The following is a 23,676-nucleotide window of genomic DNA, read 5'->3' on the forward strand; positions in this document are numbered from 1 at the left end:
AAAATACAAACCAAGTTGTCAATTCTCAATTTAATCATCACAAATTAACTTACTTGATAAGGTTCTGGAAAGCATAACCATCTGTCCATTGCTCAGTAAAAGAGGCCCCGTGTCGGACAGTGGTAAAGTGGCCCAATCTCAGGCGGTCTTGCATGCTCTTATCTCTACATGCCATCTTCTCTTGTTTTGACTTAGAAGAAAAGAACAAATAGAAAATAATTTCATTTTCCTATGAGAATTCATTATGTTTATTTTTTGTACTATACTGTGCAAAGTTTAGTACAACTGGCTAAATCTACATTGACCTTAGGAAGTAACCTAAAACTTTAAATAAATGCTCTGTATTAACATCTACCTTGTCATAAAAATGGAAAAAAAGTGGTTTCCTTATTATAAAATTAATAAATTAAAAGATGAAGCAGTCCTGGCTGGTTTTGCTCAGTGATTAGAGCATCGGCTCACAGACCAAAGGGTCTCGGGTTCGATTCCCAAAGTCATGTATCACTATTACAGGTTTCCCCAACCCTGGTAGGGGGGGCGTGTGGGAGGCAACCAATCCATTTTTCTCTCTCTCCCCCCCTCCTCCCTCCCTTCCACTCTCTCTAGAAATCAATGGAAAAAATATCCTCAGGTAAGGATTAAAAATAAAAAAGTAATTAAAAAATAAAAGATGAAGCAAAATTTCCCAGTATCTTTGACATCAGCATAATCACTTCACTTTTATCACTGTTCCCTGTCATTTTAACAACATTCCAAAGATTTTTAAGCACAAGTAACCAGGCTGCCTCAAACCTCTACCTTGTAATAATTTCATTAGTAAGTTCTGCCATCTTAAAGCTTTCGATGTAAGATAAATAAGTACTGGGAATATAATAATAAAAAAAACTTTTAAAAAGAAGTTACTAATAACTATTAAAAGCAAGTTGCAACTAATCAACTACGAAGGACAGAGCCAATTAATCACATACAAGGATATACCAACATAATTATTTTACAGCACAAAGCACTTAATTATAACATTATTATATATTTACATTACTCCAAATACCCTCTCTGAAATGGAAATGTAACTATTGTTAAATGTTTGTAATAGAATCCACACTTCAACAGATAGATAAAATAAGAATTAAGGCCCAATGGGTAGCTCAACTATATGCCAAGGTTGTGAGTAAATCAATATCTCTCTCTCTCTCTCTCTCTCTCTCTCCCCCCCCTTTATCCCTCCCCCTCTCTCTAATCAATAAATTAAAATTTAAATAAATAAAAGAATTTAGGGAACCACCACCTCAAATAAACTCAACTAGGACAAGCTGTTTCTGTCCAATCAACATCACACTCAAAGCAATGCAAAACCAAAAAGCAGAATGAATGTCCCAAATTATCACTCTGGATGCTTGGTTCAAGTATCCAAGCAAGAAAGAATTCTAATTATCAAACAATAAGTCTTTTCCTAAAAAGCTCTAGTTTGAAATATTTTCATCCCAGGTAAGGAGTAAGAAGCCACAATAATGACACACACTGAGCACCTTGGGATACGTAGAATCCTGGCCGCCTTTCACCACTCACCTTTTCTATAAGGAGTTTCTTGCTCATTGTCACACATCGATTTAATCGTTCTTTGTATTTCTCTAGCATCTTTTGCTGTTCATCAATCTGCCGTCTCAAATCACAGTTGGCCTTCAATGGAAAACAACATTTTAATTACCTCCAAGGAAGATAAATACAAAAAAAGTTTCTAGGGATGTCAGAGTTGTTAAATCAAAAGCAAAATTAAGGATCGAAGAAGTCTTAAAAAATGTTAAATTCTTTATTCTCTCTTAATAAACTTATCATCTATTTATTAAAGATGAATTCTGTTACTAAAAGTGAGCTTGTTTTTCTACTGATCATATTTTACTCCTCCCAAAAGCCAGTTACAGCTAGCTAAATCTAGTACATCACATATGCCTCAATTATCACAAAACGAAAGGGAAAAAACCCTATGAAATATGACATGCTTAAAATACATAAAAAGAATGATTAGGCACTTTACAGCACTTACAGATTAAATACTTATAAAGGGTGATTCAACATTTACAAAAAATTACAGAATAAAAAACACACATATAGTTCTTTAAGTTCAATTGTTCTTTGTTTTTTAATTCTTGTTTCCAAAGAAGAGGAGACATGAATGTACACAGTGTTTCTTACCAGAAAAGCCAGGCACACCCATGCCCACATAAGATAGAACTAACTAGCTGAATACAAGGTCCTGGTTCAAGAACGCCAGAATGTAAATACACAGTTAATTTAGCTGTGGCCAGAAGGATGGGGTAAATACTTTGAAAAATCCAAGCCTCCTACAATAACAGAGAAGGAAAGAACCACTAACCCAAGATCAATTTTGAATTGAAACTCCTGAATTTATTCTGGTGTTAAAGAAAAGATCCCCACTCTTTTGGTAAATAAATGCTACTTTATAATAACTTGCTGAAAAAACTTTAGATGAATAGATTATAAAAAATACAAAATAAAAAAAACCCAGGCTGCCCTGGCCGGCTTGGCTCAGTGCGTAGAGTGTTAGCCTGCGGACCCAAGGGACCCAGGTTCGATTCCAGCCGAGGGCACATGCCTGGGTTGCGTTCTTGATCCCCAGTGGGGGGTGTGCAGGAAGCAGCCCATCAATGATTCTCTCTCATCATTGATGTTTCTATCGTTCTCTCCTTCTCCCTTCCTCTCTGAAATCAATAAAGAAATATATTTTAAACAAACAAACAATAAACAAAAAAACCCCAGGCTGTGAAATAGTTTTAAAATTCAAGAATACTAAGGCCCTGGCTGGCTTGCTTTATTGGTTAGAGCATTGACTCCATATACCAAAGTTGCAGGTTTTATCCCCAGTCAGGACACATATAAGAATCAACCCACCAATGCATAAATAAGTGGGACAACAAATTAATGCACCCCCTTTCCCCCTTCCTCCTTCCTTTTTCTCTATAAAATCCTATATAATAAAAGACTAATATGCAAATCGACCAAACGGCAGAACAACCAGTCTCTATGACACGCACTGACCACCAGGGGGCAGACGCTCAACACAGGAGCTGCCCCCTGGTGGTCAGTGTGCTCCCACAGGGGGAGCGCCGCTCAGCCAGAGCCGGGCTCATGGCTGGCGAGCAGCCCTAAGCCATCAGTTGGACATCCTCCGAGGGCTCCCAGACTGCGAAAAGGCACAGGCTGGGCTGAGGGACAACCCCCCTGCCAGTGCACAAATGTCGTGCACCAGGCCTCTAGTAACAATAAAAGAATATTAAAATTCTACAATATAAGATTCCCGGCCCCTGGAGCCGGGTGAGCCCTGGGCCCCGGGTCGGGGCGAGGCCGCGGGCCCCTGGAGCCGGGTGAGCCCTGGGCCCCGGGTCCGGGCGAGGCCGCGGGCCCCTGGAGCCGGGTGAGCCCTGGGCCCCGGGTCCGGGCGAGGCCGCGGGCCCCTGGAGCCGGGTGAGCCCTGGGCCCCGGGTCCGGGCGAGGCCGCGGGCCCCTGGAGCCGGGTGAGCCCTGGGCCCCGGGTCCGGGCGAGGCCGCGGGCCCCTGGAGCCGGGTGAGCCCTGGGCCCCGGGTCCGGGCGAGGCCGCGGGCCCCTGGAGCCGGGTGAGCCCTGGGCCCCGGGTCCGGGCGAGGCCGCGGGCCCCTGGAGCCGGGTGAGCCCTGGGCCCCGGGTCCGGGCGAGGCCGCGGGCCCCTGGAGCCGGGTGAGCCCTGGGCCCCGGGTCCGGGCGAGGCCGCGGGCCCCTGGAGCCGGGTGAGCCCTGGGCCCCGGGTCCGGGCGAGGCCGCGGGCCCCTGGAGCCGGGTGAGCCCTGGGCCCCGGGTCCGGGCGAGGCCGCGGGCCCCTGGAGCCGGGTGAGCCCTGGGCCCCGGGTCCGGGCGAGGCCGCGGGCCCCTGGAGCCGGGTGAGCCCTGGGCCCCGGGTCCGGGCGAGGCCGCGGGCCCCTGGAGCCGGGTGAGCCCTGGGCCCCGGGTCCGGGCGAGGCCGCGGGCCCCTGGAGCCGGGTGAGCCCTGGGCCCCGGGTCCGGGCGAGGCCGCGGGCCCCTGGAGCCGGGTGAGCCCTGGGCCCCGGGTCCGGGCGAGGCCGCGGGCCCCTGGAGCCGGGTGAGCCCTGGGCCCCGGGTCCGGGCGAGGCCGCGGGCCCCTGGAGCCGGGTGAGCCTGGCCCCGGGTCCGGGCGAGGCCGCGGGCCCCTGGATCCGGGTGAAGCAGTGCCCCTGGGTCCAGCCGAGACCAAACCAGAGGGAGTCGGACCTGCATTACCACCATTTGTCCACCATCCAGAGCTGAGGGGTCAGTGCCGACATGTACTCATAGGGAACCGGTGGACATTGATATTGGGTCTCAAAAGAACTGTTGGTCCAGAAAGAAACTCACTACAGACTGATTCATTTGCCTGTCAGCATAACTATTATTGCTCGTCGCACATTCAATTCTTATAAGTATATCTATAGTGACACATGATTTCGCTCATCTAGGGGAAATGATGAACAACATAGACTGATGAACAAGAACAGAACCAGAAACAAGGAGGCATCGATCGGACTATCGGGCCTCAGAGGGAGGATAGGGGAGGGTGGGGGGAGGGGGGAGAGATCAACCAAAGGTCTTGTGTGCATGCATATGAGCCTAACCAATGCTTAAGTTCAACAGAGGGTTGGGGCATCCAAGGGGAGGGGTGTGGGATGGGAATGGGGGGATGAGGACAAATATGTGACACCTTAATCAATAAAGAAATTAAAAAAAAAAAAAAAAAAAAAGATTCCCAATTTAAAGGCATTTATAGTGCTTAAAATGTAGGTTTGATCCTGCTTGCTACTCAGATTCCCTTGAATTAAAGGAAAATATCCATATGTTTATTATTTAACTTTGTTCTTTGGCTCTAGTAATTATCTCTATGATATGCACATATTCCAAATACACATAACATCAATCAGTGCTTATAAAATCTCTTACCACATTTTAATACTTACTCTTAACAAATCATCTATTCTTCCCTCCTTCTTCTCTAAGTCAGAATTCTTACTGTTTTCTAGTGCAGATATTTTTTCTATTGTGAGGTCAGACTATAGAGACAAAACAAAATTTAGAATTAAGTCTCAAAATATTGCGTGCCATCACTCATTTTCTCATTGCTTTTCTGGGGCAAAAAGGCACTTGCTAACACAAATAGCCAAGAATCACATGGCTCAAGAAATTGAATCTCCTTTCCTCATCCCATTCTTTAAGGTTTATATTCTGCTACACCTGCACCTCAAAAACATATTAATACTGGAATTAAATATATGAATTCTCAATATCTCTGTGCATTGAACAATAGAGAAACATACTACTTTAGAAATGAAAGTGAGAGAAGACATGACCCAAGCACGCCACCTAGTGGAAATAATGAACAATTAGTGGAAATAATGAACAATTAGAAGAGATCAAAGTTATCGGAATATTCAACCATCTTTCAATTGCCCAAAGGCTGGTAATTCAAATAAAATTAAAATCTGCTCCTGAAGGTTGTATAGCTCAAGACTTAAGAAATGCTCCTAGATTGTCAAGCGTCCTGCCCTGACCTGAAGGCAGCACAGTGCCAAGAAAATCTGGTATATTATTTGGCTAGCTCAATATTACAAAGTAGAGGATATGTATCCACTATCCTTTGCAAATAATATATTTGATGGTTCACAACATTCTAACTAACTTAAAATGTTTCTGAAGACTGTTTAAGGAGAAAAGTATGTTGGTGTGCCACATGTTAAAGAAGTTTATCTAGGTCTTGCCAAATGAACAGGTACAAGGAATAAATTAACTCCTTTCATAAAGTAGTAAATTAACATTCATTGATGACTACTGTGAGCACTGTCCTAATAAGCATTTTGTATATATTGTTTGAGATAATTAGAATCAACCACATTATACAGATGATTTATACTAAAGAAAATTGAGGCCTAAAAATATAGTGTAAAGACAGAATTTGAACTCAGGCCTAAAGGTCTCCAAATGAGTGCTCTGTTCTCAACAGCTTGCTATAATATAAGTGCTTCTGCTGCAACATACCAGAAAGGAAAAGAAACACCTCAAAAAGTTAAAGCACCTTCCAAAAGACTTTAAGTACTCATAATGTAAGTTCTAAATAGAATAATAAACATAATGAGGTAAAGTCAGAGAATTAAAGGGAAGACAGAGAGAGGACTCATAGACTTTATATGTGGTTAGCATTTATTCCTAAGCAGATCTTTTTATCCTCTGTTTACCAATCGCCAACCTACCTGGGTCTGTCTATGCTGGATGGAAATCTGTTTCTGGGAGCTGCAGGAATGCTCTGTGTTACCAGATCCTGTAGAAGAGGGACTGTTTTGCTGAGCCTGTAATAAAGGTATATCACCAATCACAAGACAGTTTTGTATTTTCCTCCACAAACATGTGTATAAATGCAAATGATTAACTCTATATAAAATGAACTCTGATGAAAGGCAGAAGTCAGGGCCATGTAGCCAAGAAGAAAGTAAAACAATTCAAATGAGAAGCAAGAGCCAGACATGGTGGCTTGGACCATGTTCCTAGAAATAGTTTAAAATATCAAATGCTGCCCTAGCTAGTTTGGCTCAGTGGATAGAGCGTCAGTCTGTGGAATGACGGGTCCAGGTTCGATTCCAGTCAAGGGCACATGCCCAGGTTGAGGGCTCAATCCCCAGTAGGTGGCGTGAAGGAGGCGGCCGATCAATGATTCACTCTCATCATTGATATTTCTCTCTCCCCTTTTCCTTTCCTCTCTGAAATCAATAAAGATATATTTTTTAAAAAATCAAATGCTTATAAAAGAATTTTTTTAAGTGTAAATTAAAGTTATTCCTGTTATAACAGGCCCCTTTCACTTGTATTTCAATATGCTTTTGTCAGAAAAGGCTGGTGAATGAAGCAAGGGGATGCTAGTGACTCCAGGCAGAAAGGACTGTGAACTACTATTCAGAATACAGTAGTACCCCTTATCCACAGTTTCAGTTACCTGTGGTCAACCATGGTCTGAAAATATTAAATGGAAATTTCAGAAATAAACAATTCATAAGTTTGAAATTGCACACTGTTCTGAGTGATGTGATGAAATCGTGTGCTGTCCCGCTCAGGACATGAATCATCCCTTTGTCCAGCGTATCCATACTGTATGCACTACGAACCGTTAGTCACTCAGTAGCCATCTGACTGTCGAAGTATTATAGTGCTTGTATTCAAGTAACCCTTATCCTACCTAATAAAATAGTAATATGAAAATTGACCCTAACTCTGCTATACCCACAAGCCACGCCCACAAGCCAATCAGGAGCAAATATGCAAATAAACCTAACCAAGATGGCTACAGCCACAGAGAGCGGGAGGGAGGCTTGGGTTTCCCCGGCAACAGGGAAGCCAAGCCTTCCGCCTGCCCTTACTGGCCTAAGCCTCCACTCAAGGCTACAAAGTTTCAATTATAGAAGGTAACAAATCCAAACAGAAATGGCGGCAGCTACGGAGCTGGAAAGAGCAGGAGGCAAGGGTTTCTCCCGGCAACGGAGGAAGCAAAGCTTTCTGCACACCCTGGCTGGCCCAGGCCTCCGCTTAAGGCTACAAAGTTTCAATTATAGAAGGTACACAACCCCCCCCCCAAAAAAATGGCTGCCGGCCACGGAGCGAGCAGGAGGCTTGGCTCTGCTCCAGGCTACAAAGTTTCAATTGTAGAAGGTAAATTCCAGATACCAGGGCCTCCTCTTGGGTCGCCAGGGGGCGTGGCTGGCCTGCAAACCACCACAGGCCCCTCGCTCAGGCCGCCCCACGCCCCAAGGGAACCCCCACCCTGATCCGGGACACCCTTCAGGGCAAACCAGCTGGCCCCCACCTATGCACCAGGCCTCTATCCTATCTAATAAAAGAGTAATATGCAGATTGACCATCACTCCAACACACAATATGGCTGCCCCCATATGGTCAAAGATCCTGCCCCCCTGTGGACACAAGATGGCCACCACAAGATGGCCAGCAGGGGAGGGCAGTTGGGAGGCACCAGACCTGCAAGGGAGGGCAGTTGGAGGCAATCAACCCTGCAGGGGAGGGCAGTTAGGGGTGACCAGGCTGGCAGAGGAGGGAAGCTGGGGGCAAAAAGGCTGGCAGGGGAGTGGTTAGGGGGTGATCAGGCTGGCAGGCAGAAGCGGTTAGGGGCAATCAGGAAGGCAGGCAGGCGAGCAGTTGGGAGCCAGCAGTCCTGGATTGTGAGAGGGATGTCCGACTACCCGTTTAGGCCCGATCCCTTGAGGGGTCCCAGATTGCAGAGGGTGCAGGCTGGGCTGAGGGACACCCCCCACCCCCCTGTGCACGAATTTCATGCACCGGGCCTCTAGTCTTACTTAATAATGGCCTAAAAGAGCACAAACAGTGACACTCGCGATTCAGATATGCCAACAAGGGTTTAAGTGAAAAGGTAGGTATGTATAGGTACTACTGATACTATCTGTAGTTTCAGGTATCTACTGGGGGTCCTGGAACAGATAAGGGGGGACTACTGTAGTCTCCTAAATCCACAAACATTATCCATAAACACACACTGGTCCAAAATCCAAGTTAATTTCTAATATTATTTGCTGATAGTGACTTTTTAAAAATATATATCCTTATTTCAGAGAGGAAGGGAGAGGGAGAGAGAGACAGAACCATCAATGATGAGAAAGAATCATTGATCAGCTGCCTCCTGCATGCCCCACACTGGGGATCGAGCCCGCAACCTGGACATGTGCCCTGACTGGGAATTGACCATGACCTCCTGGTTCATAGGTCAATGCTCAACCACTCGGCCATGCCAGCCAGAATAACTGTGACTTTTATACACAATTTACAGGGCATTTCTAAAGTATTTTATTTTCATTTAAAAAATGAAATATTTTTATTGATTTCAGAGAGGGAGAGGGAGAGGGAGAGGGAGAGGGAGAGGGAGAGGGAGAGGGAGAGGGAGAGGGAGAGGGAGAGGGAGAGGGAGAGGGAGAGGGAGAGGGAGAGGGAGAGGGAGAGGGAGAGGGAGAGAGGGAGAGAGGGAGGGAGGGAGAGAGAGAGAGAGAGAGAGAGAGAGAGAGAGAGAGAGAGAGAGATAATGAGAGTGAATCATTGATTGGCTGCCTCCTGCACACCCCCCACTGGGCATTGAGCCCACAACCTGGACATGTGCCCTTGACCGAAATCAAACCCAGGACCCTTCAGTCTGCAGAATGACACTCTATCCACTGAGCAAAACCAGCTAGGGCTTCTAAGGCATTTTTAACCTTTTGCACTCGGATGTCAAGTGTGACTCGACACGGTTAGCATCGGTAGCAGCTCGATGAAAAAAGCAAGCGAGTGCAAAGGGTTAAATTTAGAAGGCTAATTTAGGATTAAATATTATTCAACTATTCAGGAATATACAATCATTATCGTCCCAAAATTCCTTTTATAAAGAAAATGGCACCTAACAACACAGTACAACTCATCACAGACATAATTAGAAATACTGGATATTGTGAGGATTAGGTAATGTAGTATTTTCCACATGTGAATTTTTCTGATACTTTATTTACTAGGGGCCCAGAGGGCGAAATCATGTGAGACCCAGGACCCAGAATCCCACGACTCGGCGGGACCCAGAAAGAGTCCTGTGGCCGCTGCCGCCGCCGCCACGAGAGGCGGGACCCAGAAACCCACCCACGCCTCCAGTCAAGTCCTCACCCACCCACGTGCGCCTCGCTGTGCATGCAGCCCCGCCCTCCCCGTACACACAGCCTCCTGCTGATCGGTCATTACGGCGTGATGGCGTGACGACGTGACAACCACAGGCTTTTTATGTAATAGATTTTTCCTTTTTTAAAAAATCCTCACCCAAGGATATGTTTACTGATTTTCAGGAGCAAGGAAGGGAGAGATAGATGTATCTCTCTCACATTGATGTTTCCATCTCTTTCTCTTTCCCCTTTTCTCTCTCTCTCTCTCTCTCTAAAAGTCAATGAAAAAAAATTAAAATTAAAATTAAAAAAAAAAGTCAATGAAAAAAATATCCTTGGGTAAGGATTAACAAAAAAAGAGAATAAAAAACTTAGATTATAACTGGAAAGAATGAACCAGTAAGAGGCACACAAATTTAAACCAATGGTGACTTCAGCTCTGAAAATTGTCCCTAAAATGGAAGCATAGGACAATGGGGCTTTCTCTTGCTTTATACCATCCTTGGTCACAAACACTTGGTAGGTCACAGAAATCAAGAAAGTAGAAACTTTTGAGTCAAATTGTATTATAATTTGGCAAATAAAAATGCAGTCAAACTTTCAAGTTCTTGTTCTTCAAGGAATGAGAAAGAAGCAAGCTGAAAGGAGCAAACAGATAAATATTCCTGGAAAAAGTAACCTCTCAGAAGAGTTGAGAGAAGGCAAGCATGTTGGTCACCCAAATACCAGAGGTGAAACAGCTTGTAAACAAGCTATGGAATCCCTGACTACATGCTAAAATTTTACTGACTTGAATATTGCTTTAAATAAGTGATGACTGTAGTTTGGAAATTTTACTTGTTATAAGTTCTCAGGTTGTTATGGAATTTGATCTATATTTTCTTTACTTTGTCAACCTAAGATCGCATTTTTCTTCCCACAATGTGTTCAGACATTAACAAAATGGTTTCTCTCAGCCCTCTGAACCCAGGGAGTCTGAGAAGAAGCTCACCACTACCTCTAGAAGTGACAGAGTTAAAAGGTCATCCTCTCTCTACAAAAATAATTATTCTAACTTCATCAAGGAGCTCCAGGACAACAAGGATCTGCATAAACTCAGGCTCAGTACTCACTGAAACAAAAGTGAAGCAGAGGCCAGCTCCCCTCTGTGCCAGCTGCTCTGTGTCGAGCCGAGGTTTTGCTAGCATTACTGACATCAGGGTTGGCAGAGCAGACTGCTCCTCCGATACCTCCTTTGCAGCACTGCCATCTAAACCATAGAGGGGCTGCTCTACTCGTCGCTGGAAAACATTAAAAAACACACAAATTACATGAGAAAGAAAACCTGATATTGCCAAAACATGAAACAGATTAAAACAGTTACTGAATATAATAATGATTTAAAAAAACCAAACACCTCTGAAAAAAAATATGGAGAGCAAAATAACATTATTGGATTATAACCTAGCTATCAACCTGAATTAATATCTTACTCAAATTAAGCAAAACTACATTTTAATGGTTCTATATTTACTCAACTCTGAATTGGCAGGTTACTCTGTAGAGTTCAACAAATCAACCTCATAATACCCTCAATCCTACAAAGGAAATGTTATTTCTATCCTGTAGGTAAATGAAGATTAAGATATTTTATTTGTTCCCTATTTTATAGGTAGAGCTTATTTCACTCTTAATCCTATTCTCACCACACTATACTTAGATGCAAAAAACAGCTGAAATAAATATAAGCAAAACAAGCTCCATACTACACTAAAAGAATAATATACCACAATTATGTATGATTTATTCCAGAAATGTAGGTATGGTTTATTATTAGCAAATCCACTAATGTAATTCATTACATGAATGTTAGGAGGTGGGGAATCAAGATTCTTCCCTTTGTAAATGACCCCTGCAAAAAAAGTCTGCATTATTTGGCAACTCTTAAAAAAACACACACAAAAGACCTGGTGGCTCAGTGATTGAGCATTGACCTATGAACCAGGAGGTCAGTTTGATTCCCAGTCAGGGCACATGTCCGGGTTGCAGGCTCAATCCCCAGTGTGGGGTGTGCAGGAGGCAGCCAATCAATGATTCTCTCTCATCATTGATGTTTCTATCTCTCTCCCACCCCATTCCTCTTTGAAATAAATAAAAATTATTTTTAAAAAATAAAAAAAACTAGAAGTATCCATCTTTCATATAACAGAGTATTTTTTTTAGAAATTAACATACATAAACTTAATGGTGCTATAGTAGAAACACTATCTGTAATGTTAGGAATTACATGGAATTAACACATTAATATCACAATCATTCAACGTTTTTATAAAAGTTTTGGTCAATGTGATAAGGAAAAATATGAGGTAAAAACACTGGAAAATAGTAAAGCATCATTAAAAAATATCATTTTTGGATGATATAACTATTCACAAAGGAAACCAAGCAAATCAACTAAAAAACAAGAGTTCAATAAAATGGTCATATATAAAATAAATAGACAAAAATCAATAGCTTTCCCATACACCAACAACAATTTATTATAATCAGAATATGTAATGGAAGAAAAAGCAGACTTAAAATTTATGTAAAATACTCAGAAATACACTTGAGAAGTATGCAGATTATACATAAAACCTAGAGCCCAACTGGTGTGGCTCAGTGGTTGAGCATCAACCTATATAAATCAGGAGATCACAGTTTGATTCCCAGTGACATGCCGGGGTTGCAGACTCAAACCCCAGTGTGGGGCATGCAGGAAGCAGCCGATCAATGATTCTCTCTCATCACTGATGTTTCTATCTCTCTCTCCCTCTTCCTTCCTCTCTGAAATCAATAAAAATACATTTTAAAAATATATATACATACATATTTAAAAAAAATAAAAACTAGAGCTCCACTGACAAATACAAAAGATTTGACCTCAATTAAATTGCAATATTATGCTTCTGGATTCAAATTTTACAGATGTCAAACTTCTCTAAAAACCAATGTGTAGGGCTTTTTCTTTATTTTTAGTTTAGTTTTTCTTTTCCTATTTCACAAGAGAGTGTGGTGATAGCATAATTATCATCTGGGTTCCCTCTTGCTCTCTTTTAGGGAGTTGATTTTTGTGGAACTTCACAAATGAATTCTTAGGTTCACTTAGAAAAATAATCAAAATTAGCTGTATAATTTTTAATAAGGAATATCTGGGAAATCTGACTATTAAAACATATACAAAGCAACATTAACTAAATCAGTATCATACAGAAAATTCAGAAAGTGACCCATATAATACAAACATATAATTAGTGATTAAAATACATTTCAAATTAGTGGGAACTTATTAAAAGATAGGATATTTGCAGATATTAGAAAAAAGGAAAAGAAGGTTGCTTCCTTATCTATCTACTAGAGGCCTGGTGCACAAAATTTGCGCACGGGGGGGAGGGGGTCCCCTCAGCCTGGCCTGCGCCCTCTCACAGTCCAGGACCCCTCGGGGGATGTCCAACTTCCAGATTAGGCCCGATCTGCGGGGATCGGGCCTAAGTTGGCAATCGGACATCACGCTCATAGTCCGGGACCCCTCAGGGGATGTAGCAGTGCACCGAGCAGCAGGCGGCAAGGGAGGAGCCCGAATCGGGGCTGGGTGCCACACTGCTCGCGCGCATCCTGGCCCGCTGCACCTGCTACCACCGCTCGGGAGTGCTGCCGCGGAATCAGGAGAGGCTCCCAATGTGGCAGCTGCGCTTGACAGCAGTGAGCCTGGCTTCTGGCTGAGTGGTGCTCCCCCTGTGGGAGCGCACTGACCACCATGGGGCAGCTCCTGCATTGAGCATCTGCCCCCTGGTGGTCAGTGCGCATCATAACAACCAGTCGTTCTGTTGTAACCGTCGCTTAGGCTTTTATTATATAGACTAGAGGCCCGGTACACGAAATTCGTGCATGGGGGGGGGAGGGGGAGGAGTCCCTCAGGCCAGCCTGTACCCTCTCTAATCCAGGACCCCTAAGGGGATGTCCAACTTCCAGTTTAGGCCCGATCCCGGCAGTTGAACATCCTTCTCGCAATCCGGGACTGCTGGCTCCTAACCGTTCACCTGCCTGCCTGCCTGATTGCCCCTAATCACTCTGCCTGCTGGCCTGATCGCCCCTAACCGCCCTCCTGTCAGCCTGATCGCCCTTAACCACCCTCCCCTGCCAGCCTGATCGCCCCTAACCATCCTCCCTTGCCAGCCTCATTGCCCCTAACTGCCCTCCCCTGCCAGCCTGATCGCCCCTAACTGCTCCCCTGCTGGCCTGATCGCCCCTAACCGCCTCTGCCTCGGCCTCCGCCACCATGGCTTTTCCGGAAGGAAGACCGGACGACTGGAAGATGTCTGGTCGACGCGGTCTAATTAGCATATTACCCTTTTATTAGTATAGAGGCCCGATACATGAAATTTGTGCATGGTAGGGTCCCGAGGCCAGGCCGGCAATCAGGGCTGATCTGTGTGGAGACCGGCGGGGTGATCGGAAGGCCCCTGCTGCACCCACCTTGGCTGGACTGGCACTGGCCTGGCGCCGGCCCCACACCCCACCGCTGCAGCCAGTTGCCTCCCTCTGCAGAGCGACTGGTGGGCGATTGTGGGGGCCCCCGCTGTCACCCGTCTTGGCTGGCCTGGGGCCTGCAGGCTTGGGGAAGCTTTTGCATTGAGCATCTGTTCCCTGGTGGTCAGTGTGCATCATAGCCACCGGTCATTCCACCTGTTGTTCCACCATTCAGTCGATTTGCATATTAGCCTTTTATTATATATGATGATGATGATGATATATATAAAAGGCTAATATGCAAAGTGTCCCCGTGGGAGTTCGACTGGGAGTTCTATTGCTCACTATGACATGCGCTGACCACCAGGGGGCGGTGTGGAACAAAGGAAGGCCGCGGCCAGCAGCCGGCAGCTGGAAGGAAGGTCCTGGCTGGCAGCTGGAAGGCTCCATCCGGCCCTGATTGCTGGCCAGGCCTAGGGACCCTACCCGTGCATGAATTTCGTGCACCGGGCCTCTAGTATCATATAAAATTTATAAGAAAATATAAACAAATTCTTTTATGACCTTCTAGTGGTTAAGTATATTTTAAACATGACATTAAAAATACAAACCATATAGGGACATCTAAGAATAATACAAAAACAATAAGTAATAAAGAAAAAAAACACTGATAAATTCAACTACTTCAAATTTTTTTACTTCTTAATGGTGAAAATCAACATAAAGTCAAAAGACAAAATTACAAACAGGAAAAAATATTTACAATATAAATGATGAGTTAACTATTTTAATAAATAATGTGCTCCTACCCATCAGTAAGAAAAAACAAGTACTCTGAGAAATAAATAGACAAAAGACCTGGACAAGCATTGAAAGAGAAATCCAAAGGCCATTAAATATATGAAAAAGTGTTTACCATCAGTAATTAAGAAATGCAAGTTAAAACAAAGCATTTTTCTCACTGACAAAGATTATAGTGATAAAATTCAGTAATAGAAGGATATGTAGAAACTGAGACTCTCAAACTGCTAATAACCAGAAAAGTGAGTATATTCTTTGACTTGGGAATTATACTTTGGAAATTTATCAAAAGGAAAAAAATGCATAAGTACAGAGATATGTACATACAAGGACATTCATTACAGTACTACTTATAGAATATAAAATGTTTATAGGATATTGGTTAAATAAATTAATTACAACCAAAATAAGGAAATCTATCATATGAACATACATCCTATAAAATAAAGAGCTAATATGCTAATTAGACCGGACAGCAGAACGACCTTCTGGTATGACCTTCTGGAATGACCAGTGGGTGGAGCCGTGAGGCAGCCGGACTATGAGGGCCGAGACCCTTGCACAAATTTCGTGCATCGGGCCTCTAGTGTATATATACATATATGGCCACTAGACTCTTTAATAATAGTGCTTTTGGAGGGGACTTTCTATTTTACCACTTGAATTGTTGTATTTTAAAAATATGTATATATCCCTTTATCAGGAAAAGCTATTTAACATTTTCATTTTAGAAAATGAAAATAAAATATAATAACCAAAATGATCCTGAAAAAGGATCTCTGAGTAGAGTCCACCTCCTTAAGACCAACACTCATAGCTCACCAAATGCAATGGTTTAAATTCAGGCTCCAGAACACTTGTGACACCCATTCATAACAATATGCTCACTATTTGGGTGAATGTATCTCCAAAGCCACAATATTCAAATCAATACATAATTCTATTATGTATTTAATAAGTATTTGCCAAGAGCTGATAGATTTAAAACTATTTCTGGAAATAGAACAAGCTAGGATGTTTGATCCAACCACCTTCCCTTAGAAAACAGGACAAAGTATAAAAAAAGATATTAAGAGCATCAAAGACTTGATTTAAAAAAAGGGGGTGGGGGGGGAGGGGGACCCGCCAGTGTAAAAATCTAAGGGAAATGAGAAACAAGACAAGTAAAAGAAGCACCCAAGTCACATTTGCCCTAAGGGTACCTGCAAATCTTTTTAATTTCCATTTCTAGTGCCCCCTAGTGCCAAGCAAAAGTCACAGACAAAAGCCCACCCAGTTCAATAAGGAAACTGTTCCCACTTCAAGCTGGGCTTCTAAAGGGCTAGTAGACACTCCCAGAAGAAAAACTGCCCCCACCCTAAAAGAGCTGCAAAGAAGTTGTCAATGAAGGGACGGGGCTCCCCTGAGAAATGTTGGCTCAATTCAAATTAGTATTGCCTGGGTGGTTGAGACAAACAAAATAAGTAAATCAAATACACAAAATGTAAGCCATAAACTCAGTAGTTTAAACCAGTATTGGATTAGTAGACTATCTAGGCCAAGCATGTCAAACTCAAAGGCTAACATGGGCCAAATAAACGAGGCATGTGGCCCACGGGCCACGAGTTTGACATACTTACTCTAGGCATTTGGAAGAAGCAAATATTCTCTCTGGAGAAAAGCATCTTTATCCTAGCTCTCAAAGAAATTTCACAAATAATTTTTCAAGAACAATACGCAGAATGATGTAAAAAAAAAAAAAAGCATAAATAAATGAAACCCTGCCCTGGCCAGTGTGGCTCAGTTGGTTGGGCATCGTCCCATGCACCCAAAGGTTGCCAGTTCAATCCCCGGTAGGAGATGTGCAGGAGGCGGTCCATTGATGTTTCACTTTCACATCAATGTTTCTCTCTCCCCCTTCCTCTCTCTCTAAAAATCAATTTAAAAATCTTTTTTTGTTTGTTTTCTTACCTTTATTATAGAGAGTATTACAGAGGTACCCCCATTGCCCTTAACTACCAGGTTCTCACCCAGCTCCAGACCTTCACCACTCTATTGTCTGTGTCTATGGGCAATGATTAGTCTCTTTGCAACCCCTCTTCCCTTTGAGATTCATCAGTCTTTCACATAGATGTCTCTCCCCCTTCTTCTCTTTCTAAAAATCAATAAAAAATCTTTTTAAAGAAAGAAAGAAATGAAACCCCAGGCAACAACTAGGAAAAACAAGAGACAGCAGAAACAGATTTATAACAACTTCAAATACTGAAATTATCAGACACAGATTATAAAATAACTGTCTACTAGATTAAAAAAAAAAAAAAAAGACAGGCTTGGAAATACCTGCAGGGAAATATAGCATGGGCAAAAGCAAATTTAAAGTTGTTCGTATGCAAAAAGACATGCAGGTTATGATTATTACAATAGCTTTATTAACTCTGTGTTTCCGTGTACTCACAACTGTAAACTTACTTTTGCCCTACCCAGTATCTGAACAAAAACTAAGAATTCACTGGGGTTCATAGCAAATCAGAATTTGGGAACTAAAAGGCAAGAAACTATCCAGAATGTAGCACACAGAGACTAAAAGAAAATAGAAAAAGAAGCTAAGGGGCCTGGGGACAAAGTGAGACAGTTTACCATGTCATGAATGGGAATTTCATTGGAGGATTAAAAAGAGAACAGAGATAATATTTGGAGACAATGGCTAATAATTTTTGAGAAATACTGCAAGACACCAACCCATAGATACCAGAAGCCCAATAAATCACAAGCAAGCAAAATAAAAGGATGCATCATAGTGAAACTGTAGAACACCACATATTTCAAAAGCAGCCAGGGAAAAAAGAGCAAATATTTTCAAATAAATAAGTAAATGAATGCTATTTTCTCAACAATAACAATGGGAGCCAGAAGATAATGATAAACTAAAAAAACTTTAAAGTGCCAGTATAGAAACATACACAGCAAAAACATCTTTCAAGAATAAGGGGACAGTAAAGTTATCTAAGCAAACAAAAACTTAACTTACTCCCAGCAGATTAAAAAAAAAAAAAAAAAGAATACTAAAGGAGTAATTTGGGCAGAAGGAAATGACCTTAGGAGGAAGATGTAAGAAGTCAAAAGGAAAGAAGTATAAAGAGGTAAGTATACAGATAAATATAAGTGAACAGTGACAGTATAAAATGATAATGTTTTACAAGGCTAAAAAAAGGCAAAATAAAAACATACCACCACCACCAAGTCAGTAGCAGGTAAATTGAGTTAATGTTCTGAGGTACTCATTTATTTGGGAGGAGGGTAAAGTTAGTTATATTAAATATCACATAAACTGCATTTAGAGCAAAAAAAATCACAAGAAATGAATAAACGCACTTAATAAAGAGCAAAATTTTAAATACAGGAAGAAATAGACAACTCCTCAAATTATGAAAGACGTGATAGATAGTAACTGATAGAACAAACAGCCTAACTGACAGAATCAGAACACAAAAGATTTAAACACTGATTAAACATCATGGTTAAGGTTTCCAGTCAAGATGATGGAGAAAAACATAATAAAAGCACATAGTATTATGACCTGCCCTCCCCCCAAATAAAATAAAAAACAAAACACATCATGATTAACAAAACTGACTTAATGACAAAGTTAAACTGTTTTGTTTAGGGTGAACATGGATGCTCAAACGGTAAGGAATAGCAAATAATCACAAAAATTAGAATAGCAGCTGTTTCTAGTGTAGAGAGGGGGAGTTGTGATCAGGGAAGAGCACATATAAGTTTCTAGGAAGCTGGAAATAGTTTACTTCTTGACCTAACTAACAATTACATAGAGTTAACTTTATAGTGATTTCCTGTAAGCATTTTTTGTGAAAGACCAGACAAATATTTTAGGCTTTTCAATCCATATATTCTCTCTGCCATATATTTTTCTTTGTCTCTGTAACTCTTTAAAAACCTAACTCATTCTTAGCTTGCCAGCTATGGGCTGTAGTTTACCAACTCTTGCATTAAAATGCTGTTTTATGTGTTGTTGTTTTTTAATCCTCACCTGAGGATATATATAATTTTTTCCCATTGATTTTTAGAAAGAGTGTAAGGGAAAGAAAGAGACAGAGAGAAACACCGATGTGAGAGAGACACATCGATTGGTTGCCTCCTGCATGCCCCTGACCAGGGCCAGGGAGCCTGCAACTGAGGTACGTGCCCTTGATTGGAATCGAACCCGGGACCCTTCGGTCCACAGGCCAACCCTCTATCCACGGAGCCAAGCCAGCTAGGGCTGTTTTATGTACTTTTGCTTAAATTTAAAAAATACAAAAAAACTACTTGGGGGGGAGGAAGCTAAAGTAATTCTTTTTTTCAATCCTTACCCAAGGATATTTTTTTATTGATTTTAGAGGGAAAGAAAGGGAGAGGGGAGGGACGGGGGGGGGGGGGGGGGAGGGAAGAAACATCAATGTGAGAGAGAAACATCAATTGGTTGCCTCCTGGTACTAGCCCCAACCATGGATCAAACCCACAACCTGGGTATGATGCCCCAACCGGCAATCAAACCTGTGACACCTTAGTGCACGGACGACATTCCAACCGAGCCACACGGGCCAGGGCACTAAAGCAATTCTTTATCCATATATTCTTCCCTTTCAAGATCTTGAATACCCACTGTGTGCCAAACACTATTTTGGGGTGTTAGAGACTGAAAACTGAACAAGATATTATCTTGCCAAGATATTCCATATCAAGTAAGAGAAATAATTAAAATAATTATACCTTTATGTAAAGTAATAAGTACTGTGATAAATGAAAACAGCAGTAAACAAAACAAAGCCAAGCCCTTGCTCTCATGGGATGAACATTCTAGTGGGAGAAGATGGGCAATAGATAAATCATATAGTTAAAAATTAAAACATATGCCGAAACCGGTTTGGCTCAGTGGATAGAGCGTTGGCCTTCGGACTGAAAGGTCCCAGGTTCGATTCCGGTCAAGGGCATGTACCTTGGTTGCGGGCACATCCCCAGTGGGGGGTGTGCAGGAGGCAGCTGATCGATGTTTCTCTCTCATCGATGTTTCTAACTCTCTATCCCTCTCTCTTCCTCTCTGTAAAAAATCAATAAAATATATTTAAAAAAAATTAAAACATATAACTTATAAATAAATTAAAATGTATTAAAACTATACTACACACCAATTATGATGAATGATCTACAGTAACACACAACAATATGGATGAATCTCACAAAAGTAATGCTGAAAAAAGAATGTCAGACACAAGAGTATATACTGTATGGTTCCTTTTATACACAGTACAAAAACAGGAAAAACTCATCTATGCTGTTAGAAGTCAGGATAGTAGGTATTCTGGATGGCAGGAAGAGGTCTAATAACTGGAAGGGAGCATAAGGGAGGTTTCTGGGGGGCTGGTAATAACTTCATTTCTTGTGCTAGTATAGTTTGTGAAAATTCAGTAAGCTGGGGGGGCCTCTCCTGTGCATTGTGGGATGTTTACCAGCATCCCTGGTCTCTGCCCACTAAATGCCAATGGTACCATCCCTCCACCCCTAGTTGTGACTAAAAATTATGCCAACGTTGGCAAATGTCCACTGAGGAGCAAAACTACCTGGTTGAAAACCACTAACTTGGCTATAATGTTTTTAAGACCTTCAGATCTCACTTATAGGCAGTAAACAAACCTATCTCAAATTTGTATAGCATTAGCTTCTCTACTATGTCACTGATTAAGTCTTGAAAATAATTAAAATGCCAGGAGCTAACCAAAGTTTTAAAAAAATACACTTATAGGAACATATAAGTTTGTCAAGGATAAAAAAAACTGTTTGGATAGGAAACCATTTCCTTGACAGAACACTGAGCTGTAGGCTTAGAGGGAATTTATTATACTGAGAATAGAGTTAGCTCTTGTAAAACATTAATTTACTATATATAGATTTGAATCTAAGTGACTGATTCAGAGGTAATATTATGAACTTTTCTCCTTACTGCCTCATTCCCCTTGAGTGATTAATTTAAGAGAAATTTTGCTTGAGTGTTCCTGGGTTTCTTGTCTCCTGCAACAGGTGTCAAATTTCTCCAGGTGAATGCTTACCGGTAAGGGATTGGATAAGGAATGTTGCGGTGAGGATCGTGCAACTGGTGGAACACTTCTGCCAGGGCTGGTTCCTGGCCCGCTTCCCCCAGCAAACTGGCCAACAGGGAAAAATGGATATGAATAATTCAAAACAGTACTATGCTTCACATAAGGAGAGTAAAAGATTAATACACAAACAGGTCTTAATTACATATGGCCCCTCTAAGTCAATACATCTTATTCTAGAAAGAAAATGCCGTAAGTCAAATTTTGTTATCTTTTTCATTAGATATTTAAGAATGAGCTCCAGCAGAAATGTACCAAGAAAACATGGCTAGAAATAGTTTTGAAAAACTAAGAGAAGAATGTTTTCCCTTCTTGTCACCAAATACACGAAGCAGAAATATAGTGGTCTGGTGGATGTTAGCGTCTTCTTTAGTAACCACTGACGATGGGTCAGTGAGCTCACTACGTGTCCCACTGGACTAAAGAGAAGAGTCCACGTTACTCAACTTCAATCTTTGTAAGACACAAAACCTAGTCTGGCCAAGAAAAAAAATCACCTCATTTGTGAATTTTTATATCATCACAGACAAGACATATCATAAACAAATTTAAATTCAGAAAGCCAGTAGCAGTTTCCTCTTATAGAGAGAAATCGGATGGCATAAGACTGATGAAGATGGGAAGTGCAGGAAAGCATTGTGAAGGAAAAATATTGCTTTCTAAAGCCTTAAATAAAGCAAAATTTTATTTAAAAATAGATTCTCTTCCCCCCAAAAAATTTAACTTACCTCAAAGTAATCACTAATTTTATGTCCCCTAGGTGTGCCTTTCCCTGAAAATGAAACCAAAGTAAGTATAGTTTTTCCAATAACACATGTAAACTATCAATCACTAAAATGTACTATGTACTCAATAACTGCATACACTGTTATCAATTCAAGTGCTGGTTTTACTTTTGACAAATGAGCAAAATACCTAGCTCATAAGGACAGGGAGCTTCCTCTATATAAAGAAAGACTGAATAAGCAGTGAAAGACCTTTTCACAGCTTGCTTCCCTTTAAGATTTGTTAATCTTTCTTTATAAATAGACTTTTATGTCACAACTGTGAATCAAAATAAAAGTAATCTATAACCCATACCCCCAACTAAGAGAACAAAGAATTCAAAACAAACTCATTTAAAGTAAAGGGTTTATTCTATTTCACAAGACTTTGTGACCTTGTCATTTTGGGAGAATTCCCCCCCTCACCCCAAAAGTAAAAAATTAGTAGATTAAAAGAACAAGAAAAATGCAAATAGACTGGGACTTCTATTACAGAAGGCAAAGGGGAGTGGAGGGGGAGAGCCCAACCATTTATTCTTTCTTCATATAAAGATATTTGGCATTAGAACTGTCACATCTATAGATTTACTCCACTGAGTGCCATTGTCCAACTAAATAATTGATATGGAAAAAGAGTAGGTGGAAAGGACAGCCAGGTAAATAAAACCATTTCTGGGCACCTATTATTAACAAATCACTGATCTAATGCATAGTTGAAGCTCCAGTGTAACTTCTTTTCTGTACAATACATGCTCGGTCTGAAGGACAAAAACCTGTGGCCAGAAGATCGTTAACTTACAACAGGAAAAACATGAGTCCCCAAAGAACTGACACTGTATTGTCAAGTGTATATCAAGTGGCAAGTCTATAATAAACATCATGATATTCCCTTAAGGTACAACATCTCCTTTGTTAGGAATCCCTGCATACAAACTAATTATCTAGTATGATGGAAAATTCTACCTAAGTACAGTACATAAGATTTTAGTATTTTTATTGGTGTGAAATTATTACTACCTTGGCTAGTTTCATATGATTCAGCTTTTCTTTTCCGGTTTCTCTGGTCATTCTGTTTTTTCTCAGGAGTCTGTTAAATACCATATAAATCACAATTAGCATTGTGTCAAATTTTTCAGATTATGAAAATTAGAGAGTATGTACAAAATATCAAATTTATAAGATTTAACTGGTACAGACAAGCCCTAAATCAGTGTCCTGTTCTTAGAGCATAAGGTCTGGAACCACACCATCTATACAATTTTTGGCAAACTGATTAAAATATCAGAGCTTCTGTTTACTTGTCTGTAAATCAGAGGTACTGCAAAGCCTAAATAAGATATTTTTATAAAGCACAAATGTAGTACAAATATCTAGCATACAGTAGGCTTGCCGAAATATCCTAATAGCTGCTATCTACTTTAAGAGCTTAAATCCAATTCTTTTTCCAAAAAGGATAGACCTGCATAATCAATCAACTAGCTCTAATTTATTGAAAGTTCTGTTGAAATGCAAAATAGGTAGCTGCAGACTTGGACCCATATCCATGCAGCTGGGTTTTTTGCCTAAAAAAAAAATTCTTCAAATTCTATTACTAAACTTGGCCAGGCTACACTGCTATACTGACCCACACATCTGAGTACTAACAAGCATTAAAATTCAAGGGCATCTAAACTAATTCAGATACAACTGCAAATATCTGACCTTTATTGATGGCAACTAAGCAAAAATTTAAAAGAAATACAGACACAAGGAGGTGGGGGAGG

At 41.4% G+C, this 23,676-nt stretch overlaps 1 protein-coding gene across 1 annotated transcript in view; it reads right to left on the reverse strand.

Moving 5' to 3' along the window:
* The window catches only part of TLK2 (tousled like kinase 2), a gene marked incomplete at its 5' end in the record, with an annotated part of 85,766 nt that overhangs the window by 38,221 nt on the left and 23,869 nt on the right, over window positions 1-23,676 (reverse strand). The window contains 8 exon segments of the mRNA XM_079799206.1: window positions 54-190; window positions 1,567-1,677; window positions 4,999-5,091; window positions 6,286-6,381; window positions 10,842-11,009; window positions 21,102-21,197; window positions 21,878-21,921; window positions 22,931-23,000. Coding sequence (XP_079655332.1) covers window positions 54-190; window positions 1,567-1,677; window positions 4,999-5,091; window positions 6,286-6,381; window positions 10,842-11,009; window positions 21,102-21,197; window positions 21,878-21,921; window positions 22,931-23,000 — 815 coding nt within the window.

Source organism: Cnephaeus nilssonii, assembly GCF_951640355.1.
Source record: "Cnephaeus nilssonii genome assembly, chromosome: 19".
NCBI lineage: Eukaryota > Metazoa > Chordata > Mammalia > Chiroptera > Vespertilionidae > Cnephaeus > Cnephaeus nilssonii.